Here is a 24,273-nt window from a genome sequence, read left to right on the forward strand (position 1 = left end):
TGGTTTCTGTCCTCAAACCTGGCAAGGATCCATCATCCCTTGATAGTTGCCGGCCTGTCAGCCTGACCAGTGCCCCTGCAAATTAATAGCACAGATGATGGCTTGTTGGCTCAGTTGTGTCCTTGAATCTCAGGACCTTTTATATCTGTATGAGTGTGGCTTTTGGAGTTAACCTGCTTCAATTGGAAACCGTATTTTGACAGGTCTTTCTTCAACATCACCACCTTGTCAGTAATCTTCGATCTTTGTAAGGACTAAGACACAGTGTGGCACCATCGGTTGCTACTTAAACTTCATGGCTGGAGTATATTCAGGAGCTGCTCCAGATTTTCATTAGCCAGCTCCTATCCCAATGATCATTCAGAGGTGAGGTTGGCACTGTTTTCAGCTATCTGCAGACCCTGGAGGATGGCACTCCACAGGGCTCTGTATTAAGTGTCATTTTCCTCATCGCTGTTAATGGACTTGTCGCTTCAACAGGATTGTTCGTCACCATTGCTCTCTGAGAATGGTTTCTGCATTTCAGCTAGCTCCCACTCGGTGACCTCTGTGGAACGAGAGCTCCAGGGTGTCATTTGGTTCACTTCCATGTGAACACACTCGAACAGTTTTCAGTTCTCCCCCCATAAGTAAAGGGTAGTGCATTTCTGTTAAGCCCTCACGGGCTCAGAATTGATTTTCTGGGTATGGGCTTGGTGACCCAGGGGCTCCTGAACTGGGGATTGGTAAGCACCACCAATTCCCCGTCACCGTAAGCTCTGGGCATGCTTCAGTGGCCACCGCATGGTGCGGCGGTGGAATGTCGTGTGTCTCAGGGAACAGGTATCTTGGCTTGACCGCCCAGATCGTGAGAACAGGATAAACCTCAAAAGAAAACACTCTACCTTAAGGTGTGCTGCACATTGATGGGATGCATGGCTGTTGAGGGGAACAGTCATTAGCGGGAAACCTCTGAGGAACCTACCGCACCTCAGTAGTATATGGCTTACTAAGGCATGTGAGGCTCTGTCTGAGTGGACCCTTATTTCCCTAGCTGCTCATGAGACTGAGATGGAACCTTCAAAATCATCATCCTCTCCTCCCGGTGGGAAGTATGCACTGCTTGGGTGTATTCACACCCATTCATTCAAAAGAATGAGAGGGGCTTGTCCTCCGGATAAAAAGAATATTTTGGACTGCAGAAATAGAGCTCATGGAGTCATGAATAAGTGTGTTTCTGGTGATGAAGAGGAAGGAGAGATTTGAAAAAGTGTCCCCTTTTATGTCCATAAGGGTTTGGAAGGCCTCACTGCAACGTTAAAATCTATAAAACGATTGCATAATGGCTCATTGTTGGTTGAAACTAGCAGGTCAAAGCAGATAGACCTTCTTAAGAAATTGCAGAAACTGGATGACTATGATATCATTGTTGGAATGAACACCTCTCTTAACTCCAGTAAGGGCATTGTCACACGCCGAGATATCTTGGATGTGAACGTAGCAGAACTGAACCAAGAATGGGCATCCCAGGGAATAGTCGATGTGGAGCAACAAATGCACAGGTATAATGGGGCAACTGAAAAGACTGCCACTTTCATTGTCACATTCAATTCTCTGACACTGATTGAACAACTTATAGTGGGGTTACTTTGACTTAATGTTTGGCCTTACAGTCCAAACTCTATGCGGTGCTATAAATACCAGCATTTCGGCCATACAACCATGAGTTATCGAGGTGAAACAATGTGCGGGAACTGTGGAAAAGTCGCTCGTGATGCTGGGACTGACAGCCGGTCTCCAGTGATCTGCATCAACTGCTCTGGGAACCGCCCAGTCTGAAGCCGAGACTGCCCGGTTTTTGCTTAAGGATGCAAAATACAGGAGATAAGTGACCGAGCGGATCCCCTGTGCTGAAGCTAAAAAAGAATATAAAGCAAGGAAATCCCTCTCTTTGTCACCTCATATTCTTCCTTGGTGCAGAATCCTAATTCCAAGATGGACGCTTCGACACAGACAAGATGCACTAGTGTGCCTCTATCCACCAGAAGCAGCTGTACTGGCACATGTACATGTCAAGGGAAAAAGAGTGAGGACAAAGCAATCCAGACAGCTGCACCGGGGAAGACCAACAACAGTTCCACACCGAGCATCCAGAAGGTACAAGAAAAACAGTGTGCCTCTCAACGCCCCCATTCCCCCTCACCCTCGAAAGGACAGAGTGCAAGGAAAGGCTCACAATGTTCAGTTCAAAAGCTGTCCCAAGTGCCATCAGACATCATTCTTTCCCGTCTGACTGATGAGCATAACAGGGAGTCAGATGCCTTGGATCCAGGCAGCCCCTCCACTCCCTCCCCTCCGTAAAGTGCTTCACCTCCACAGTGCAAAGATAGGGGTAAATTAAAACTGCACCGATGACATGGCTTTCATACTACAGTGGAATATGAATGGGTTCAGGACTCATGTGAAGGAACTGAAACTCCTAGCGCAGGCATGTCCCTTGTGCTTTTGTTTACAAGAAATGCATTTAAAGATTCAGATCTCCCTATGCTACAGGGATATGTGCTATACTGCAAGGATGACCTATTGGGGAAAAGGGCCAAGGGAGATGTTGCATTTTTTGTCATTAATGCACACCACTCCTGCCCTCCCCTTGGCTACTGACCTGCAAGCAGTTGCATTTCAAATTCATGTATATCGAAAGATCACTGTTTGCTCACTGTATTTACCTCCACAAGATGCACTAGACTCTGAGGCTTTCAGGGGTCTTATAGCACAACTCCTGCGACCATTCCTCCTCCTGGATGATTTCAATGCCCATCATGTCCTGTGGGGCTCTACCAATACTTGCCCTCGGGGTTGGGTTTTGGAGGGCCTCGCGACGTCCCGTGAGCTATTCATCCTCAACATGGGTACTCTCACATATTTCTCTTCTGTTACTGGGTCATTCTCAGCTGTTGACCCCTCTTTCTGGCCTTCCAACCTCACCAACTCTGTTCAGTGGGAGGTCATTGACAACCTTCATTCCAGTGGCCACTTCCCAATCTGCCTTAAACTACTAAATGACTCACTACATGAACTTAAGCCCCCAAAATGGTCAGCAGGGTTAACTGGATGGGTTTCAGCCAGCTGGCTGTGTTCAAATACTGCGACAGTGTCCAAGCATGGGTGGACCACATCACACAAGTGATCTGTCATACCGTTGTCCTCCATCACACAGTTCTCAGGTCATCTTAGGAGGGGACCAGTACTTTGGTGGACAGATGAGTGCTGTTCCATGACCTGGGAAAGGCGTGCAGTTCTTAGGCATTTTAAATGCCTGCTGACAGCAGACAACCTTAGGACCTTTAGAGTCGCCAGGGCTAAGGCTTGACGCGTCATTAGGGAGAGTAAGGAAAGGTCATGGAAAGTGTTCCTGGACTCCATCAATCATTCCACTTCTATAAAAGTATGGGAAGCCATCCAGAGGATTTCCGGTAAACAGATGTTAACCGATAGCAACAGTGCTGAAACAGAGCTGCCTCCAAACACCACCCAGAGACAATGCTCAGACGCTATCCAAACATTTTGCACAAACTAGTGTCAATACAAGCAAAGATTTGGCATTTCATCGCTATCATGTGACTGTATAGAGGGAAAAGTTGGACTTCCGGTTCAACAGTTCTGAGGTCTAAAATTCCCCTTTCTCCATGTGGGAGCATGAATAGGCACTGACTGCGATTCATGACACTGCACCCAGTCACGACCAAATCAGGTACTGCACACTTAGACATTTGCCAGCAGCATCAAAGGAAATCTTCCTTGAATGTTTTAATCTAATATGGCAGACAGGCAACTTCCCCAACTCGTGGAGGGAGACAGTTCTGATCCCTCTCCTCAAACCAGGAAAGGGCTGCACGTGTCCCAGAAGTTATCAAAATATCGCCTTAACGAGCTGTGTAGGAAAGACCGTGGAACGAAAGAGTAACCATTGTGTGGTCTGGTTGTTAGAGATCAGGCAAGTCCTTAGCCGTTCTCAGTGTGGGTTCCAAAGATTTTGGTCCACTGTTGACAATCTGACCCTCCTAGAGGTGGCTATTCAGCAGGCTTTCCTCCATAAGCATCACTGTATCAGCATATTCTTAGATATAAGTAAGACATACAATACTACTTAAGACAATGTATTCTCTCACAACTGTATCAGTGGGTCTTTCATGTCACAGCAGTTTTCTCGGACCCAAGTTGGTGGCAAGCTGTCTGATCGATTTGAGCGGGAGAATGGGTTCCTCAGGGCAGTGTTGTAAGTGTTACTGTCTTTGCCATAACCATCAATAGTATTACATCTGTGGTACAGTGATCCTTATTTGTAGACAGATTTTGCTGTTTCCTATTTCTCCTCCTGTGTTGCAACAGCAAGCTGTCAGTTGAAACTTAGTGTGGAGGTTAGAGTGGGCTGCAAAGGTGGGATTAAAGTGCCTTAGCCACAGTTATTGGTGAACGGGCAGGGCAGGGCATGTCTCCTTCAGTTTTATCAGGCTTTTGTGCATTCACAGCTGGACTATGGTTGCTTGGTAGCGAGGCCCTCTTATTTGAAGATCTTTGGTGCTGTCTGTCATGAGAGGATTCGGCTGGCCAAGGGTGCTCAATGTGCCAGTCCTACACCTAGCATCTGTGCCGAGGCACGGGAACTGCCACTTACCATCCAGCGCCAGTTCCTCATGGTGTGTTGGACGTGTAAGTTCCTTGCAGCCCCAGCTTAACCCGCACACCATACTGTTGCTCCTCCACCTCTGTAATGCCTGTTTTCCAACTGTTCACGAGCCACAATGCCATTTGGGATCTGCATGCAATGTGTGCTGGAGTCACTTGGTGTGGAGCCAGTACGACCTCAAATCCAGGGTTTTAACCGCCCGCCACCCTGGTTACTTGAGAGGCCCATAGGGATTTTAGTTTTGGTGCAGTACAGAGAGAGAGAGCACTCCTGCTTCCATTTTTAATGCTATATTCTCTAATATTTTATCTGAGTACTATATATGACGGTAGTATCTGTTCCCGAAAGAACAGTTACCGTGGATGACCATGCAGCTTTGCTAGAAATGAAATGATAATTAAATAGACACCCTAGCTGCAAGCAGGCGTTGATACACTTCCTTGGGGACATGTTAAAAATGTGTGCCCCGACCGGGACTCGAACCCGGGATCTCCTGCTTACATGGCAGACACTCTATCCATCTGAGCCACCGCGGGCACAGAGGATAGTGGTCCCCCCAGTTCATATTATTGGGTCTTCTTTTTGACAACAAGCTTATTCTGTTAAACCATGTCACCTGAAGTTTGGCTGCTTGAATAAACTCAATGTTCTTCACTTCCTTGCCCCATCTATTGGGGATGGACACTATCATGGGGTATCCATTTGGCCACTGGTGCCTTTCACACTAGACCTGTCGATAGTCTTCAGGTTGATGCTGCAATTCCTTGCCTTTCGATTTGGCGGTTCTAGTTTCTGGTCTCTTATTCCGTCATTGTCCTCCCTTCCTCTGCGCACCTGTCCTGTTCTATTCTATTCTTTTTGCAGCTTCGGGCCTTTGCTCACAAGCTGCCTGCCCTCGAGTGGGTTTACCCATTGGGCTCTGCCTCACTTCTCTCCACCATGATTTCCATCTCTCTTTCTTGTCCTCTTCCCCATTTTCTCTTCCAACCATACCTCCATCTCCTTGGTTAGTTCCTCAGTCCTGGATTTGGTGAGTCTCTTCCTGGGTCCGAAAGCCTCCAAGGTTCAGTGGTGTTCTGTTCTATGTTCCAGACACTCTTACGGGGCTTCGAGGATATCATTGTTTTTCACACTGATGGCTCGAAATCTAATGATCCTGTGGGATATGCCTCAATATCCTCTATTGACACGGAACTCCGTCTCTTGCCTGGCATGTAGGAGTGTTTACTCTGGAATTGGCCATCTATCAGGCCCTCTGTTTTATTAAGTAGTCATCCAGCACCCAAGTTTTGTTACGTATTGACATCAGGCTATCACTCTGTTTTTTGCCCTCCATCCCTTGGTCTCTGCCATCCATGACCCTTTTGCTGATCTTGGTGATGGTATGCTGCTTGTTCAGTCGACTTTCTTCAGGTTACTGGCTAAGCAGGTATCACGGGTAATTAACTAGCTGATCATGTGGCTAGAGGGTTGGCTACCTACCCCCCCCCCCCCCCCTCCCCCATTCGCCATGAGCCCCCTGTGGGCAGATTCATGGCTTTACAGCAAATACCTTTGTGATTGGTCGTGGACTGAATTTTGGGAGGCTACTCCCTGCCTAATTTCATGCCATCAAATAGACTCACACCATAAGACATTCTTCCCTCTGCCTCTCCAGGTGGGAATACATTGTCCTCTGCCGTCCTCCCCCCAGGGGGATCATGGTCCTTTCGTGAGTACGTGTGTGGCGAGCTTGGGGCTCCAAGCTATTGCAGCCTTCCTTCCTTTCCCGATCTGCATTTCCTTTCCCTTCCTCTCTGCCTGCTCCTCTCCCTCTTGGTGTCCTTGTTTGTTGGCCCAGTCCTGTTAGCCTCCTGGTTATGTTGGCTTTGTGATTTGGTTTCGTTGAGCATTCCTTGATCCCTCTCTGGGATTTGACCTCCATTACTAAATTTCTATTCCGTAGTGTGAATCATTTGGGGAAGAGCACCTTACCTAGTGTCTCCAGCGTGTGCTTTCCTAGTTCCTTCCATCTCTTCCTTCACGTCGTCGTCTGATGCTAGGATCCATAGCCAGCATGGTAGCCAGCCTGTGTGGAGTCGCTATGTACCCTTTTGGTTGAGGCCCCTGAAAACACAGGGATCACACTTCTGGTGCCTGAGCTCTGACCACCTCATGTAAGCCCAGGAGTGGTTGCTTGTCATCCTGGAGCATCGAAACTCCCAGCAATGGCCACTGTGCCAGACGGCCCTTGCTGTGGCTGGGTGGCGCCTGTGGGGAGAGCCCCTGATCGGAGTGGGTGGTATCAGGGCGAATGCTATGCAAATGAAACCCATACAGGTCCAGAACTCTGGCCATTCTTCTACGGCCATCTCTTTGAATGGAAATGATTATTTTAGTGCTGCTGCTTCTCCTGTCCCTTCGGCCTTCCCTTCCATGACTACCCCCTGGGAGGAGGGTCAGGCTCGTTGGTTAGGGACGAAACCTTTCCCCTGCTATCTGGTTTGCACCAGAACTGATGGGGATACTTTCACCAATACCAAACCTTTATTTTTTGTGGAACATATTGAAGACAAGTTTGCCAAAGTGGACTCTGAGCAAGGAGCAGTCGGGTTCGTTGTTCATAAAAACTGCTTCAGCTGCACAGTCTGCGGCTCTTCATGCCTGTGACCATCTTGGCACAATTTCTGTCTCTGTTACCCCCCCCCCCCCCCCACCAGTCTTTGAATATGGTTCAAGGTGTAATTTTTCGCAGAGACCTCATCCTTCAAACTGACGAGGAACTTAGGGACAATCTAGGACAGCAGGGTGTCAGGGTGTTCACTTTGTTCAGCATGTTCAGAAGGGCCAGAAGGACAATCGCATTGATACTGGTGCCTTTATCCTGGCCTTCGAAGGGGATATCCTCCCTGAGAAGGTCATCATGGTTTATCGATGTGACGTGAAGCCGTACATCCCCCCCCCCCCCCCCCCCCACCTATGAGGTGTTTTAAGTGCTTGTGTTTTGGACACAAGTCTTTCCACTGTTTGCAGACCCTTCTCTGTGGTGATTGTGGACGTCCAATCCATGACTTTGTTCCCCCTCCTGTGTGTGTTAATTTTCAAGGCAATCATTCTCCACATTCACCGGATTGCCCGGCTTATAAGAAGGAAAAGATACAGGAGTATAAGTCCCATGATCGTCTAACCTACACTGAGGCTCGTAAGAACTGTGCAAGTCTTCATCCTGTGTCAATGACATCTAGCTATGTTTTAGTTACGTCTTCACCTCTTCCTCCCCCTTCCTTACCCCAGTCCCACACCCCCTCCTCCCCCCCTCACCTGCAGTTCCCACACCCTCCCCAGCCGGAGAAGTGTCCCACTTCTTTGGCGTCTGCCGGTCAAGGGCTCCCCTCTCGGGACCCCCCTTTCTGGCACCTTCCAGGCCAAAGGTCTGCTGCCACACGGCGACCACGAGAACCAGTCTGTGGGCCCCCAGGTCGCCCGCTCTCTTTCTGTTCCAGATCTTGCTGTAGCTGGCTCCTTTTTGCAGGACAGTCCTCCTCAATCTCAATCACAAAAGAAGAAGAAACATAAGTCCCAGGACAAGGAGCCTCTGGTGTCGCCAGAGTTCCGGTCCCCACCTTCGCAACCTGACTCTGATCTGCTGTTCATGGATGTCACCCCCTCCTTGTTGGCGACGGATAGTGACCAGGTGGCTTGACTGGCTTTAGCCTGTTCACCCCAAATTCAAGTTGTTGTCCTGTGGTTATCCAATGGAATTTTAATGGGTATCACTGTCATCTTCCGGACTTGACATCCCTTATTTTTGTTTACTCTGCAGCTTGTGTGGTTCTGCAGGAATCTCATTTTACTTATCACTCACCGGCCCTCCGTGGGTTCCATGCTTTGTCGAAATCGGGTCGGCCACCTGCGGGCCTCTGGTGAAGTTTGTACGTTGGTCCGTACGGGTGTTGCTAGCACGTGGATTCCTCTTCAAACTACATTGGAAGCGGTTGCTATTAGGGTCCACGTGGACTCGGGGGTCACAGTTTGCAATCTTTATCTTCCTCCTGACATGACTCTTACACCTGCTACCTTAACTACCCTTCTTCAGCAACTTCCTCCTCCCTTCCTCCTCCTCGGGGATTTTAATGCTCATCATCCCTTGTGGGGAAGTGCATTTCCATCTAGTCGGGGTCTTCTCATAGACCAGTTTCTTCTCGTTCACGACTCATGCCTTCTTAATGATGGCTGCCCTACTCATTTCAGTGCCAATCATGGTACCTTTTCTGCCATTGATCTTTCTCTTTCTTTTTGCTCCCTCCTCCCTTTATTACACTGGTCACCACATGATGACTTTTGCGATAGTGACCACTTCCCGTTGATTCTTTCACTCCCTTCCCACTCGCTGATGGACAGGTTACCTCGCTGGTCTTTCCAGCATGCCGATTGGCCTCTATATGCTGCACAGCTCATTTTTTCTCCCTCTTTGTCGGGTTGTATTGATGACTTCCTACGTGACGTGTCTGATGTGATTGTTCGTGCTGCTAGCCTTGCTATCCTGTGCTCATCTGGACCATTTCGCCACCAGCAAGTTCCTTGGTTAGTAAGGCCATTGCCATTTATGATCGTCATCGAGCTTTGCAACACCTTAAGAGGCACCCATCTGTTGCCAATCTTATTACCTTTAAACGCCTTCGTGCCAAAGCCTGTTAATTAATCAAATGGAGCAAACGGATATGTTGGGAACACTTTGTGTCTTCCCTCAGTTCTACTGTCCCTATGTCACGGGTATGGGCTGCACTTCCCTCTCTCCAAGGTTGCCATCGGCAGTCTACCCTCCTGGGCCTTCACCTCCTGGATGGCCTTTGCACAGACCCATTGATTCTTGCGGAACAACTTATGACCCACTTTGCAACAGCATCAGCATCAACCTCCTATCTGGCTGCTTTCCTTCACCAGAAACAGCGGGCCAAAGCTTCCACCTTATGTTTTACGCCTTGTCAGTCAGAATCTTACAACGAACCTTTTACTAAATGGGAACTTCTTTTTGCACTTTCTTCGTCTCCTCCTGATACGGCCCTTGGCTCACTCCATTCATAGCCAACTGCTTCAACATCTCAATGCTCCAAAACGGCAACATCTTCAGGTGTTTAACTGTATTTGGCTCCAGGGTGACTTCCCTTCTCAATAGAGGGATAGCATCATGGTTTTCTTCCTTAAGCCTGGTAAGAACCCCCTGTTTGTCAAAAGTTATTGACCAATTAGTCTGACAAACGTTGTTTGCAAGTTACTTGAACAGATGGTAGCCCATCGACTCAATTGGGTCCTCGAATTTTGGGATCTATTGTCCCCTTACCAGTGTGGCTTCAGAGAGGCACGGTCTCTGATCGATCATTTACTTCGCTTGGAATCTGCAGTTTGGCAGGCTTTTTCCCAGCGCCGCCATTTGGTTGCAGTATTTTTCGAACTTCGCAAGGCCTATGACACAGCTTGACGCCATCTTTTTTACACTTCATGATTCATGAGTGTGGTATTTGGGGCCCACTCCAATTTTTATCTGCCAGTTCCTGTTCCATCTGTCCTTCAGGGCTCGGGTTGGTACTATTTTTTGTTCTCCATGGACCCAGGAGAATGGCATCCCACAGGGTTCCATATTGAGTCTACTTCTTTTCCTCATTGCTATAGATCGACTTGTGGCCTCTGTCAGTCCTTTGGTCACCCATGCTCTGTATGTGGTTAGTTTCTGCATTTGGGTTAGTTCCTCTTTGATGGCCTCTGCAGAGTGGCAGCTCCAGGGTGCTATACTGTGTGCCTCTGCATGGACCCTCTCACAAGAGTTTAAAGTGTCTCCTTTAAAATCACGGGTGGTCCACTTCTGTCGCCGTATTACAGTCCACCCCGATACGTAGCTCTACCTTGACGCACAATAATTACCTGTGGTCCCACAGTTTAGTTTCCTGGGTCTTCTTTTCAACTACAAGCTCACTTGGCTGCCTCACATCAGACTTCTGAAGATTGGATGTTTCCGTAAACTCAATGTCCTTTACTTCCTTGCCCACACCTCTTAGGGTGCGGATCCTTCCACTCTTCTCCGCCTCTATCGGGCTTTAGTGCTGTCTCGCTTTGACTATGGTTGTCAAGTTTATGGTTCGGCTGCTCCTTCCACACTGCACTGGCTGGATCCAGTCCACCATTGTGGTATCTGTCTGGCCAACGGTGCCTTACCTACTAGCTGGTTGAATTTGGTATCTCCCCCCCCCCCCCCCCCCCCATTTTGTTTGGCAGTCCCAGCTTCTGGTTTCTTATGCAATTGCTGTCCATTCCTCTCCCACTCATCCTTCGTATTCAATCCTGTTCCCAGACAAAGGACGTCGCCCACCTGATTCCCGCCCTCGGACGGGTTTACTGGTTGGCCTCCGCCTTGCGTCTCTTCACTGTGATTCTCAGCTTCCTCCTTTGTCCTGTCTCCCATGTTCCCTCCCCAACATCCTACCCCTTGGTTAGTTCCTCGGCCCCAGATTCGAATGGATCTCAGCCAAGGTCTGAAAGATTCTGTTCGCCGATGGTGTTCCGTAGTTTCTTCCACCGAATTTTATGGGAGTTTTGGGATGATGATGATGATGATGATGATTACACCGATGGCTCTAAATCTGCTGATCATGTGGGATATGCCTTCATCCTCTGTTGGCATGGAAAATCCTCTCCTGCCAACTGCATGTGGGGCGTTTACTGCGGAATTGATGGCAATTTTCCAGGCCCTTCATTAAACGGTCCCAACTCAAGTGCGTTTTGTTATGTACGGACTCAGTGAGTGGCCTTCAGGCTATTGTCCAGTGTTTTTCCCGCCATCCCTTGGTCTCAGCCATCCATGGCCATCTCGCTGATCTTCACCATGTTCCTTGTTCCGTTGACTTCCTTTGGGTCCCTGGCCATGTGGGTATCCCAGGTAATGAGCTTGCTGATTGTTTGGCTGGGGGAGCAATCACTTACCCCCCTTCTCTGTAACTCTTCCTGTCGCGGATTTACGGCTTCGTATCAAATCCCACTTCACACTGTAATGCGCCAACTCTTGGGAGGCTCCCTCCCTGTCTAATAAACTTTGTGCGATTAAGGTGACACCTGTCCCGTGGCGTTCTTCCTTCTGCCTCTCCCGAAAGGACCCGACCACCCTGTGCCATCTTCACATCAGCCATACCAGGCTGACCCATTGTTTTCTTTTTTGTAATGAGCCACCCCCACTTTGTGGTTGTGGAGCTTTCCAGTCAGTAGCCCACATTTTGGTGGAATGCCCCTTCTTTTGGCTCTGCATACTAAGTACGGACTTCCCCGAACTTTACCTTTAATGTTGGCAGACAATTCCCAGATCGTGGAACTGGTTCTCAGTTTCCTCTGTGAAAGTAGTTTTTATTTTCAGTTCTAAAGTTTTTAATCTCCGTCTGGATTAGGGGCAGGGCGGTGAGAGTTGGGGTCTCTCTCACTGAAAGCTGTGTTTGGAGATTCCCGACTCCCCTCCCTAGCCAAGATCCTCTTTTCTTTCCCTTTTACTCTGTTTTTATTGCTTTTCGGATTTCATTCGTCTCCTTTTACAATACGCACTTTCATATTCTAGCAGCTGAACGCTTTTGAATAGCAGGTGGTCTTGCCTGTACTGCATCAGAGGTGGGATGTTTCCTGCCTCTAGCATAGCCTTGGGGTTGCCAAATTGCTGACTGCCCTTCTTTTGTTTTCACCATTGACAACACGACTGCACTTTCGCGTTTTTTAGCCTTTTACCTTTTGTTGTTATGACTCTTGTGATATGTAAATCCGTCCGAATGGACCACCTTTGACACAAGGGGCTGATGACCTTGCTGTTTGGTTCCTTAAACACCAACCAACCATCTGCAGTCTTTAATTTGTGTAATTTTCCCTGCGTTTTGGCCTTAGCACTAAATATGTTCTCCCACTTTCCTTGTCTCGGGTGTTAGCAGAATACCCTTCATGGTGAAGTCTGTCCTACGTTTCCTTCATGAGGGCGGCTTGTACTCTGATAAGTCCTTGAAATTTCCTCTGGAATTAGCCCCTCAGTTAGCATAGGCATTGGTTATGGAAGCCGTGACTGTGCCTGCACACCAGGTTTTGCCCACCTTTTCCCTAAATTTTTCTGGTTTGTTTCCTCTTTTCTTTTTCCCCGTGGGGGCCCGGGGATTAGAATAGACCTGAGGTATTCCTGCCTGTTGTAAGAGGTGACTAAAAGGAGTCTCACACCTTTCAGCCTTTAAGTGATGATCCCCTGTAGGGTTTGACCTCCATTTTTCAAAATGTTCCTGAAGAGCAAGCCAATTTGGGAAGGGTGCCTTACGTGGTGTATAGTGTCCATAATGCATTGAGATACTGAGCCCACTTTCTCGTTGTGGCATTGCAGTCCTGCTCATCCTCCATCTCTTGAGCGAGGACACCTTCTGGGCTGCATTTTCCTCCACCCACTATGACGTGTCGTTTTCTGCGCCGACGAGGACCATGGAATTCCTTGCACCTCATATCCAGCACGCTGGCTAGTCCATTGTGGTGAGGCCGCCATGTACCCTGTTGGTTGTATCCTGCTGACAACATGGGAATCCCTCTGCTGATGGCCTGTACTGTTAACTCCCCACATATGCCAAGGGGTAGATTCCCATCTCCCTGGGGCATCGGGGCTCCCGGTAATGGCCGTCCTGCCAGTTGGGCCTTGCTGAGGCTGGGTGGCACCCGTGGGGAGGGCACCTGCTTGGAGCGGGTGGCATCAGGGCAGATGAAATGCCATAAAGCATAGTATGTCATCTCTTGCTGGTGGTCTGTCCCTAGCAGTCTCTAAGCAGGCAACGTCTAATTTCAATGCTAAGAAATGACCCCAAAACGTTCCCCTCCCCGGCCACACCATGGGAGGAACGCCAGGCCAAGGATGGCAGTGAAGCTTATTTGCCCCGGTAACTCGTATGTACAAGAGTTTATTGGAAATCTTTCATGTCCATGAAGCCTCAGTTTTTCGTGGAGTATTTGGAGGACATGTTCGGGGAGGTGGAGGGCTTGTCCAAAATGCGTTCTGGGTCAGTCTTGATAAAAACAGCATCCTCTGCCCAGTCACGGGCATTACTCGCTTGTGACAAGTTGGGGGATGTTTCTGTAACCATCACCCCCCATCAGAGCTTAAATATGGTCCAGAGTATTATATTCCATAGGGACCTCCTTTTGCAGTCTGGCTACGAGCTGTGTGCCAATTTAGAACGGCAAGGTGTTACTTTCGTCCGGTGTGTCCATCGGGGTCCGAGGGATAATCAGGTTGTCACCGGTGCCTTAATCCTGGCGAGGGTGACACATTGTACGAGAAGGTTAAGGTGATGGTCTACCGCTGTGACATCAAGCCATACATCCCTCCCCCGATGCGGTGCTTTAAATGCTGGAAGTTCGGCCATATGTCTTCCCACTGTACTTCCAGTGTCACAGGTTGAGATTGTGGATGCCCATCACATCCTAATGCTCCATGTGCCCCACCTCCCATCTGTATCAACTGTGGAGAGCATCATTCACTTTGCTTGGCAGACTGCAGGCTTTTACAGAAAGAGGGGAAGATCATGGAATATAAGGTACTGGACTGACTGGCCTACACTGAGGCTAAGAGGAAATTTGAGCACCTGAGTCCTATGGCTATGACCACCTCTTATGCCGCTGCTATGAGAACTGTTGTCGCCTCGTCAGTTCCACACATTCCTGTCGCCTCTCAGAACCAGAAGATCGCACCTGCCCCTTTGATGGGCACTTCCCTCCGTTTTGCTCGCACACCACCTACTTCGGGAGTGATACCCCCCCTCCCCCCCCCCCCCCCCCCCCCCAACCATTGGGGATATCAATCCCCACTTCTGAACTTGAGAATCATAAGTCTGCTTCAGCTCCTCTCGCTAGGAAGGGGTCCCTTGGGTCACTCCCTTCCCAGGTTTCTGCGAGTGGGAAAGAAGACACCCACCAGTGGCGGAAGAGCCCAAAAGCAGCTGGTCTTAGGGCTTCACACTCATCCTCAGCCCTGGAGACTGAATCAGTGAACTCCTCCCAGCCAGGAAACCCAAGGAGCAGCGAGACAAATCCAGAAAGGAGGTCCCCAAGATGAAGGGATTTGCAGACACCCACACCACAGCTACCGACAAGCTGTGCGTCTGCGGATGAGGTGGAGATTCTGGCGTCCGCTGAGGACCTGGATCTCACCAGACCCTCAGACACAATGGATATAGACTGCTCAGGCAAGAAGTCAGTGGCAGCAGGTGAGGCGTAAACTGCCTCACTGAATGTTCCATGCCTTCCCAGTCTCACGATGTCATCCTCCAGTGGAATTGTGGTGGTTTTATCCACCGCCTGGCTGAGCTAAGGCAACTGTTAAGCTTTACACCTGCTTTCTGCATTGCACTCCAGGAAATGTGGTTCCCAGCAATGTGGACCCCTACCCTCTGCAGCTATAAGGGATACTAGAGGACAGTAGAGACTATAATGGAGTGTCAGGTTTAGTTTGCGTTTATGCCCTACAGTCAGTCGATAGTGAAACTGTGCCCCTTCAAACGCCTCTTGAAGCTGTGGCTCTCAGAATAAGGATGACACAGGAAATAACTGTCTGAAATGTATATCTTCCTCCAGATGATGCATTATCCCTGAATGTATTAACTGCACTGATTGATAAACTCCCTAAACCTTTCCTACTTTTGGGATGCCTTGTGGGGTGGCACCGTGCTTCCTGGCAGGGGCAGAGATGTCGAAATTTTACTGTCTCAGTTCGACCTCTGCCTCTTAGATACTGGGGCTGCCGCACATGGTAGCAACTCGGCCATTGATCTATCAATTTGCAGTCCAGGACTTCTCCCATCTATCCACTGGAGAGCACATGACGACTTGTGTGGTAGTGAGCACTTCCCCATAATTCTGTCACTGCCCCAGCGTCAGGCCCATGGACTCCTGCCCAGATGGGCTCCTGTCACTGTTGAATCTCCCCCACATGGTAACATTGATGTGATGGTTGTGCGGATGACAACAACAATTGTTTCTGTGGCAGAAAATGCGATCCCTCGCTCTTCAGGGTGCCTCCAGGGAGGAAGACAGCCACTTGGTGGTCGCTGGTAGTTGCTGAAGCAATTGAGTAGTGTCAGCGAGTTCTACAGCGGCATAAGCAACCTCTTTCCCTGGAGCACCTCAGAGCCTTTAAATGGCTCCCTGCCCGCGTTCATCAACTTACCAATCGATAGAAGCAGGAGTGTTGGGAGAGACAGGTCTCAAGCATTGGGTGCCATACGTCACCTTCCCAAGTATGGGCAAAGATCAAATGTGTTTTCGGGTATCAGACCCCAACAGGTGTTCCTATGTTGACATAAATGGTGTGTTATCTACTGACGCAAACATGATTGCTGAGCACCCTTTTGTACTCTCAAACAGCGGCTGGAAGGGAAAGTCCTCCCATTTACTACAATCCACAGTGAATCCTATAACACCCCATTTACAGAGTGGGAGCTCCTCAGTGCCCTTGCACATTGTTCCGACACAGCTCCGGGGCCAGATCGGATCCACCATTAGATGATTAAACATCTCTCATCTGACTACAAGCAACATCTTCTTGTCCTCTTCAACTGGATCTGGTGCGATGGTGTCGTCCCATCGCAATGGCGGGAGAGCACCATCATTCCGGTGCTCAGACCCAGTAAAAACCCGCTTGATGTGGATAGCTATCAGCCCATCAGCCTCATCAACATTCTTTGTAAGCTGCTTTAACTTATGGTGTGTCAGCAGTTAGGTTGGGTCCTGGAGTTGCTTGGCCTACTGGCTCCACGTCAGGGCAGATTTCGCCAGGGTTGCTCTACTACTGATAATCTCACGTGCCTCAAGTCTGCCAGCTGAACAGCCTTTTCCAGACGCCAATACCTGGTTGCCGTCTTTTTTTTTTTTTTTTTTATGAAAAGCATATGACATGACCTGGCGACATCATATCATTCGCGCATTATACATGTGGGGTATCCAAGGCTCACTCCTAATTTTTATCCACAATTTACTGTCACTTCTTACTTTCCATGTCCAAGTTGGTGCCTCCCATAGTTCCACCCCCCCGCCCCCTCCTCCACATCCAGGAGAATGGGGTCCTGCACAGGGCTCTGTATTGAGTGTGTCTCTTTTTAGTGGCCGTCAAGTCTAGCAGCAGCTATAGGGCTGTTCGTCTCACCCTCTCCGTATGCAGACATCTTCTGCATTTCGTACTAGTGGTGTTGAGCACTGTAGTGAAGACATATTGATTCTTAGGATTGGTTTTAGACTCCCGATTGAGTTTGCTTCCTCACCTTCGTCAGTGTAAGTGGAAGTGCTGGCAGCATCTCAATGCCCTCCGCTGCCTGAGCAGCACCAACTGGGGTGCAGATCGCTCTACACTGCTGCAGCTCCACAGAGCCCTTGTTCAATCCCGCCTTGACTATGGGAGTCTGGTTTATGGTTCGGCGGTGCCCTCAGCATTGCCTTTATTCGACCAAGTACACCACTGTGGTGTTAGCCAAGTGGTAGGAGCTTTTAGGGTGAGTCCAGTGACCAGTGTCCTTGTGGAGGCCAGTCCCTCCATTGCAGGTTAGGTGCACACAACTGCTGGCCAGTTCGTAGTTCTCCTGCGCATCTGAATCTGTCTCCATTTCCCACCCATGGTGGTTCATCTCCCGCATTGGCGGCCCAGGTCAGGGCTTCCGATTGCAGTTTGTGGCTGATCCCTTCTTTCCGAACTGGAGTCCTTGCCTTTACCACCTGTACTTGAGGTCCATTCATACACCTCCACGCTGTACACCCAGGCTGTGGCGTTGCCTGGACCTTTCGCATGGCCCTAAGGACTCGGTTAAGCCTGCGGCTCTCCAGTTTCCCTTTCTCTAGATTCTTGACATGTACAGAGTCCATGAAGTGATTTACAGCAATGGCTGACGGCCATGTTGGCTTCACATATGTCCATGGAGGACATTTTGAACAGCATTCCTTGCCCGATGGCTGCAGTGTTTTCACTGCAGAGCTGGTGGCTATATCTCGTGCTCTTAAACACATCTGTTCATGCCCTGGGTAGTCGTTTCTTCTGTGTACTGGCTCCTTGAGCAGCCTACAAGCTTTTGACTAGTGTTACCTCGTCATCCTTTGGTTGCAACCATCCAGGAGTCCATCTATGCCCTGGAACGGTCCAGTTGTTCAGTGGTGTTTGTCTGGACCCCAGGTCACATCGGAATCCCAAGCAACAAACTTGACAGGCTGGCCAAACAGGCTACACAGAAACCACTAATGGAGACCGGCTTCTCTGCAACTGACCTGCATTCAGTACTATGCCACAAGGTTTTGCAGCTTTGGGAGACAAAATGGCATAACCTCAGCATGCACAACAAAATGCATTCCATTAAGGAGACTTAAGAATGTGTGGCAGTCCTCCATGCGGGCCTTTCGCAGGGATTCTGTAATTCTCTGCCGGCTCTGCATTGGCCTCGCTTGGATGACACACAGCTACCTCCTGTGCCGTGATGACCCACCTCAGTATCGGTGCGGTGCCGGTCTGACAATGGCCCATATCTTGGTGAGCTGTCCTCCTTTGTCTGCACTGTAATGGACTCTTCAGTTACTGAACTCATTGCCATTAATTTTAGCTGACAACGCCTTATCGATTAGTTTCACGTTTTATATGTGTCGGGTTTCATAATTCTATATAAGTTTTCGCGTATGTTCTTTGTCCCTTTTGTGTTCTGCACTCTAATGCTTTTAGTGTGGATGTTTTAAAGTGTCGCAGAGTGGTCGGCTTTTCCTTTTTATTCTCGTGGTTGGCCAGCCACGGTCTTTGCTGTCTTGTTTTTTACCCCTTCTACCTGTTTCTTGCTTCTCTCTTGTGGTTTTCTTTTCCTGCTTAGTCCATAGTAATGTTGGTTGTCCTCTTGTCGTTCATCTGGTTCTTCCTTTCTCCTGTTGTTGTGCTGTATGTCTCCTTTCTTTCCTTCTTTTCCTTGTGCAATTATTTTACAGCGAACAAGGGACCAATGACCTTGCAGTTTGGTCCCTTCCCCCCCTATTTTAAACCAACCTACCTACCTACCTACCTACCTTTTCTTTTGTCTACAGTTAGCATAGGCATTGGTTATGGAGGCCTTGACCATGCATGCACACTAGGTTCTGCCCGTCTTTTCCCTACATCTTTTCCCTACATTTTTCTGGTCTGTTGTGCTGTTTTGTTACCCATTTTCTTATGTCTGCTTCCCCTGGTGTTGTCCCATTTTATTGTGGCGTGGTGTCATGTGGTATTGGTGTTGGGACAGTTCAGTGGTAGTGCCAGTGCCCCATCATGTGCAGTGCTTGTGGGGCACCCTTGCTCTTCATACTTCCCCTGATCCCCCTCCTGATCTTTCCTCTTTATGCTGCTCTAACGTCCCTTTTCCTTCTTTGTTTGCATGTTGACTGGACTGTGCTGCTAATGTTTCTCTCTTGATTTGTCATCCTAGATCATGGGAGTGGTGACCTCACTGTTTGGTCCCTTTCCCCCAAATTAACCAGCCATCCTTTATTCCTGACCTAACCCCTTTGCTGCTAACCGCGTACATATTTAGTTTAAGGGAAAGAAACCTTGATGTTTCCCTACAAAATAACACTAAACCCAGCTCCGTATTTTCTTTCAATATATTTATATGAATTTTTAAAGTTGTAAAAGCCATTTTTAAACACTCTGTACAAGACCAGGATAATACTGAGTGCCAAGTGGTGTGCTCTGAAATTGTTTTTTGGGGGCTTAGGAGTACAAGGATTGGATGTGATGGCCTGGGAAATCTGCTTTTGAACTAGGCTGATGGAGTAATTACATGAGTGAAGACTGAGGTGAGAATGGTGGTGTATTGCTGAAAAGATAATGCATCCAAACAAATAAGCTTGCCATAAAGTCTGCATTTTCATTGGACAATATAAAAAGAATGATAGGAGTAATTTATTCATTGTGTTTCCTATACTTTCCTGTGTTTTCCACCTTCCCGCATTTTATGCTTTTTTAGGACAGTTCACTGAAAAGTGTAAAAAAGGGGGTTTTACTGTACATAAAAATCTTCAGTGAACCTTAACCAGTGTCTCAAGAATGTTACTGACTTCTACTTTATTGTAGTTTAAGAAGAGACAAGATTACTGCTAATGTCTCTTACCTTTTTCAGCTTGGGATGTACACCCTCAGTGTCATCACGGAAATCTCTGCGGACCAATTTCTTAACCATGGAAGACACCTGGCCTTCTTAATTATGAATATGATGAACAATGAAGATTTGGGGTCTCAAGTTGTCTATTACACACTTTTGACAATGATTCATGTTTTGCCAATTTTTGAAGGTGATGTTGAAGTAAGTGAATTTATTTATTTATTTTCTTTATATAATTTAGGACCTGGTTAAGTTAGGTTACCATTTAAGAGTCTGTCTTTAAACATGAATAGAGCCTTTCCTCCCTATCCAGTGTTAAGTTACTACTTTTTGTCTTCAGCAAATGTGCCTTATTTCAGCAAATTTTTCCTTGCAGAGTACTTTCCTTTCTTCTTCTTGCAATTTTCTAAAAGCTACAGATTCCACTGCTTGTAAAACATTTAATAAACACCTTTCAAAACAACACCTGTTGTATAGAGGTGTTTGATGAAATACCGAGGTATACACATACTAAAGTCAAGAGATCACGTCTACATCCGTACTCTGCAAACCACTGCAAAATGTGTGGCAAGAGATACTTCCCATTGTACCAGATACTAAGTTTTTCTTTTAGATGTGCATATGTAGCACAGAAAGTGACTTGTTCCATGCATCTGTGTGTGCAGTAATTAATGTAATCTTGTCTTTGTGGTCTTTGCAGAAATGATACAAAGAGGGCTGTGGTATACTTCTGGTTGCTTCATTTAATACTAGTTGCTGGAACTTTGCAAGTAGTCTTTCATGGAACAGTAGACATTAAACTTCAAACAACTACTAGTTTAGGTGTTTCAGAACTCCCATGAAACTCTCCAATTAGTTAAACAAACAAATGATCATCCATGCTTCAAATATCCCTTATTAGTCTGAGTGTGGGTCTCACCTACATCAGCAGCATTATAGGATGGATTGCATGAGTATTTTGTTGACAGTCTCCTTTGTAGGCTCATTGTATTTTGCCAGTTTCCAACCAATGAATTGAAGTCTGCCACCTGCTCTACCTATGACTGAGCCAAAGCGATAATTTCGGTTTGTATTCCTGCAAACTTCTGACATTTGATTAGAAGGAAGAGGATGTAGGAAAGTAATTTGTCAAGTAGAAATGCATTGAAAAGCAAGAACTGTTCCTTTTTCTCTCGCAGGAAGTTGTCCTCTTTGTCACATGTACATAGACACTATGATTTCTTTTCTTTTCAGATGATGGGTACTTACCAAAAACTCATGCCAAGAATTCTGCAATCCGTTGAAGTCTTTGCGCGTACTGATGAGAACAAGGCTTGTGAGGTTATGGAGCTATTTGATTTATTAACAGAGACTGCAATAACAGCAATTATTCCCTTTATTAAACCACTTGTTGAAATGTGTCTTAACTTCTCCTGCAATCAGGAGTTGGACGTTACATTGCGTGTCAAAGCAATCAACTTAATAGGATGGATAACAAGATTAAAGAAGAAGGTAAGTAAGTTGCTTATTGCTTAGAAATAACATTTGAGCTGTGTTTCTACTTTTAATTGTGTACACTTTTAAACTACTATTAACTATTAGTCAGAATGGCAAAACTTATAAATACTTAAAATAATGCAGGTATAATGTGATGTAAACTAGTCACAGCAGTTATACTTTCCGAGACTCGTATGTAAATAATGCCGTTAAACAGTAGCAAGATATCAATAACTCAATTCTCCAATGAGAAGAACTGTGTAATTATTAATCTGGGAGAAGTGGAACCCTGATGACCATTTATTCAATCACATACTAATTGTTGCAGAATGTACTAGATGCTTGACCGTCGCTGAGTCACTCAGCAGCAGTACGTGCAGTGTTTCAAAAAGTGGAGCTGATAAAAATAATGTAATGGACCAGGACAGTAAAAGTGAAATGTCAGAACTGAAGTTTGGAGACAGGATGGAGTTACATCTGGATAGCTGTTAGTAACAGCATGGCTCACAAGAGGCAAAGTTCTGGGTGCCAGTCCTGCTTGGGTACGCTGTTTTAATCTGCTGGAAGTTTCAAAACTTTGTGTGATCAGTCTCTGTCATTTAGACTTGTCTACAGGGTGACAGGTAACTGCGGCACCGGAGCCGAGCGTTAGCGAAAAAGTCGATGCAGCAGATGACACGGAAAATGGCATGTTCAGCGAATAGCGGCCTGGTTGCTAGTATCAAGTAGACTATGTGGTCTATTGTGTATGTGTTGCGCGTATAGTTTTCGTTGTCGTGTTAAATCTTCGAGGTGTTGCGAAAGTGTGAAGGTTTTCTCATTCTTGAACTAGGACAGCACCATCAGAAATATGATGAATCCAGAAAAGATACACATGTTCAGAGTGTGGAAAAAGCTATAGCTGTAACAAGACTCTGAGGAAACAGGTACATCCAGGAAAGTTAAATGATATCACTCCAAAATTAAAAGTGCAAAAGTTTTATAAATATTTGTGTACTTGATGTGGCAAACACTTCAACAATGAGTGCAATGTAATGTGCCACGAAAGAAAGGAACATGGATTGGAAAATAGTTTTATGAAAGTGGAATGCCCATCGTGCGATATTTCAATTCTTTCTAAGAAAAACTATTATGATCACTTGTCAATGAAACATGCTGTGTCAATAGCATCTGAAGAGACTGAATTTGCATCTTTCCAGGAATTCAGTGAGTGGAAGAAGCAGACTGAGAGAAAAACGTTGTCACTTTGCATAAAAAATTGTGGGTCGTATCGTACTTCGGACAATGTCACTCGGCATTCCTTTGTATGCCATCATTCAGGACAATATGTATCTAAGAGTAAAGGTATTCGCTGCATGAAAATCCAAGGCACTAACAAAATAGGAGGTGTATATCCTTACAGCATTGAAGTAACCAAAGCTGGAGATGGTAGCTGCAAAGTAAAATTCGTGGTTACTCATGTGGGTCATCAAAATGGTGTTAGACATTTAGATTTGACAGAAGAAAGAAACACGTTAGCCGTTGACATCACAAACCAGGTACCATTGCAAGCGATACTTGACAAAGTGAGAGACAGTTTATCTGATTCCATGCTAGAACGTATCTATCTACGGACAAAAAAAGATTTATACAACATTGAGCAGTGTAATAGTTTACGTTCCGAGATCATGGGACATAAAGACGATGGCATCAGTGTAGAAGTGTGGGTAAACAAAATCAATGCCAGTGATAATCTCAAACCACAAGATACAAGCAGCCAAAGTCATCCTCTCCTGAGAAGTTAAGACTTTGTCATCATCATGAACAATGGTCAATGTGAAATTCTGAAGTAGTATGGCAGTGACCGTATTTGCATCGATGGAACTCATGGAATTAACGGTTATGGTTTAGAGTTAATTACACTTCTTGCGCTTGATGACATGAGACAAGGTTTTCCTTGTGCTTTTCTTATCTCAAACAGGTCTGATCAAGATGTGCTGTCATCATTTTTTAATGAAATAAAGACTAAAGTAGGAAAAGTATGTCCTCAAGTGTTCATGTCAGATTTAGCAAGTCTTTTTATAATGCTTGGCTTTCAAAAATGGAAGAACCTGTGAGAAGACTTTATTGCTCGTGGCATACTGACAGGGCATGGAGGAAAAATATATGTATTAAAATCAAATCAAAGGAAAGACAGGCAGAAACTTTTAAGCTAGTGAGGAGTTTAATGCAGGAAGGAGACGTCATAACATTTGAGCACGTATTTCCTTTAGCTCTGGAGTGCCTGGTTTCAGATCCTGTAACAGCTGAGTTTGGGTTCTACCTCCAAGAACATTAGGCCCTATGCTAAAAGCACCAGGTGCTGAGCATATTGTTAGTGTGTCAACAGTGGTACCAATACAAACATGCATATTGAAAGGATGCATCGAACAATAAAATACATATATTTGTGTGGTAAACATGTAAAACAACTTAACAGATCCATTCATTCATTAATGAGCTTCGTCAGGGACAAATTACATGACAGGCTCATTATTCTGACCAAGGGAAAACTGACAAACTCCAGGATATTCGCTCAAAGCATGACTTAAGTACTGAGGTGGTTCAGAAATGTGTAGTTGAAGAAGGAAAAGGTTGGCTTGTACCATCTACTTCTGAGGTGGGTGTCATTTTGTACAGCAAAATGTGCAAGACTGCAGCTGTAAATTGATTTTTATTGACTGTCAGGCCTGCTTACATCAGTATACATGCTTGTGCTTAGATTAGAGTATCAGATGGAACACGTGTAAACATATTCACTCTGTTTGCCTATACAAAACAAGACAGTCATCCAGTTCAGTGAACGTCAGTAATGTTAATGATGATGAGGATATATTACATATTTATGAAGAAGGGGGATCAGTAGCAAGTGAAAAAGAAAGTATATTGGTCGAACTCAGCAGAGGAAATATTGAATCTTCAGCAAATTTTCTCTCCATTTTCTCATTCTCCTGAGTTAAATCTGAAGTGATTGACACAATATCTTCTCCA

At 46.6% G+C, this 24,273-nt stretch overlaps 1 protein-coding gene and 1 non-coding gene across 2 annotated transcripts in view; one reads left to right on the top strand and one right to left on the bottom strand.

Moving 5' to 3' along the window:
• The window catches only part of LOC124612750 (importin-4-like), a 112,830-nt gene that overhangs the window by 19,601 nt on the left and 68,956 nt on the right, over positions 1 to 24,273 (top strand). The window contains exons 4-5 of the mRNA XM_047141141.1: positions 19,807 to 19,989; positions 21,022 to 21,279. Coding sequence (XP_046997097.1) covers positions 19,807 to 19,989; positions 21,022 to 21,279 — 441 coding nt within the window. The remainder of the gene's footprint in view (positions 1 to 19,806; positions 19,990 to 21,021; positions 21,280 to 24,273) is intronic.
• Trnat-ugu lies at positions 5,129 to 5,203 on the bottom strand. The gene has a single exon. It is a non-coding gene; the product is annotated as a tRNA-Thr (tRNA).

Source organism: Schistocerca americana, chromosome 4 (assembly GCF_021461395.2).
Source record: "Schistocerca americana isolate TAMUIC-IGC-003095 chromosome 4, iqSchAmer2.1, whole genome shotgun sequence".
Taxonomy (NCBI): domain Eukaryota; kingdom Metazoa; phylum Arthropoda; class Insecta; order Orthoptera; family Acrididae; genus Schistocerca; species Schistocerca americana.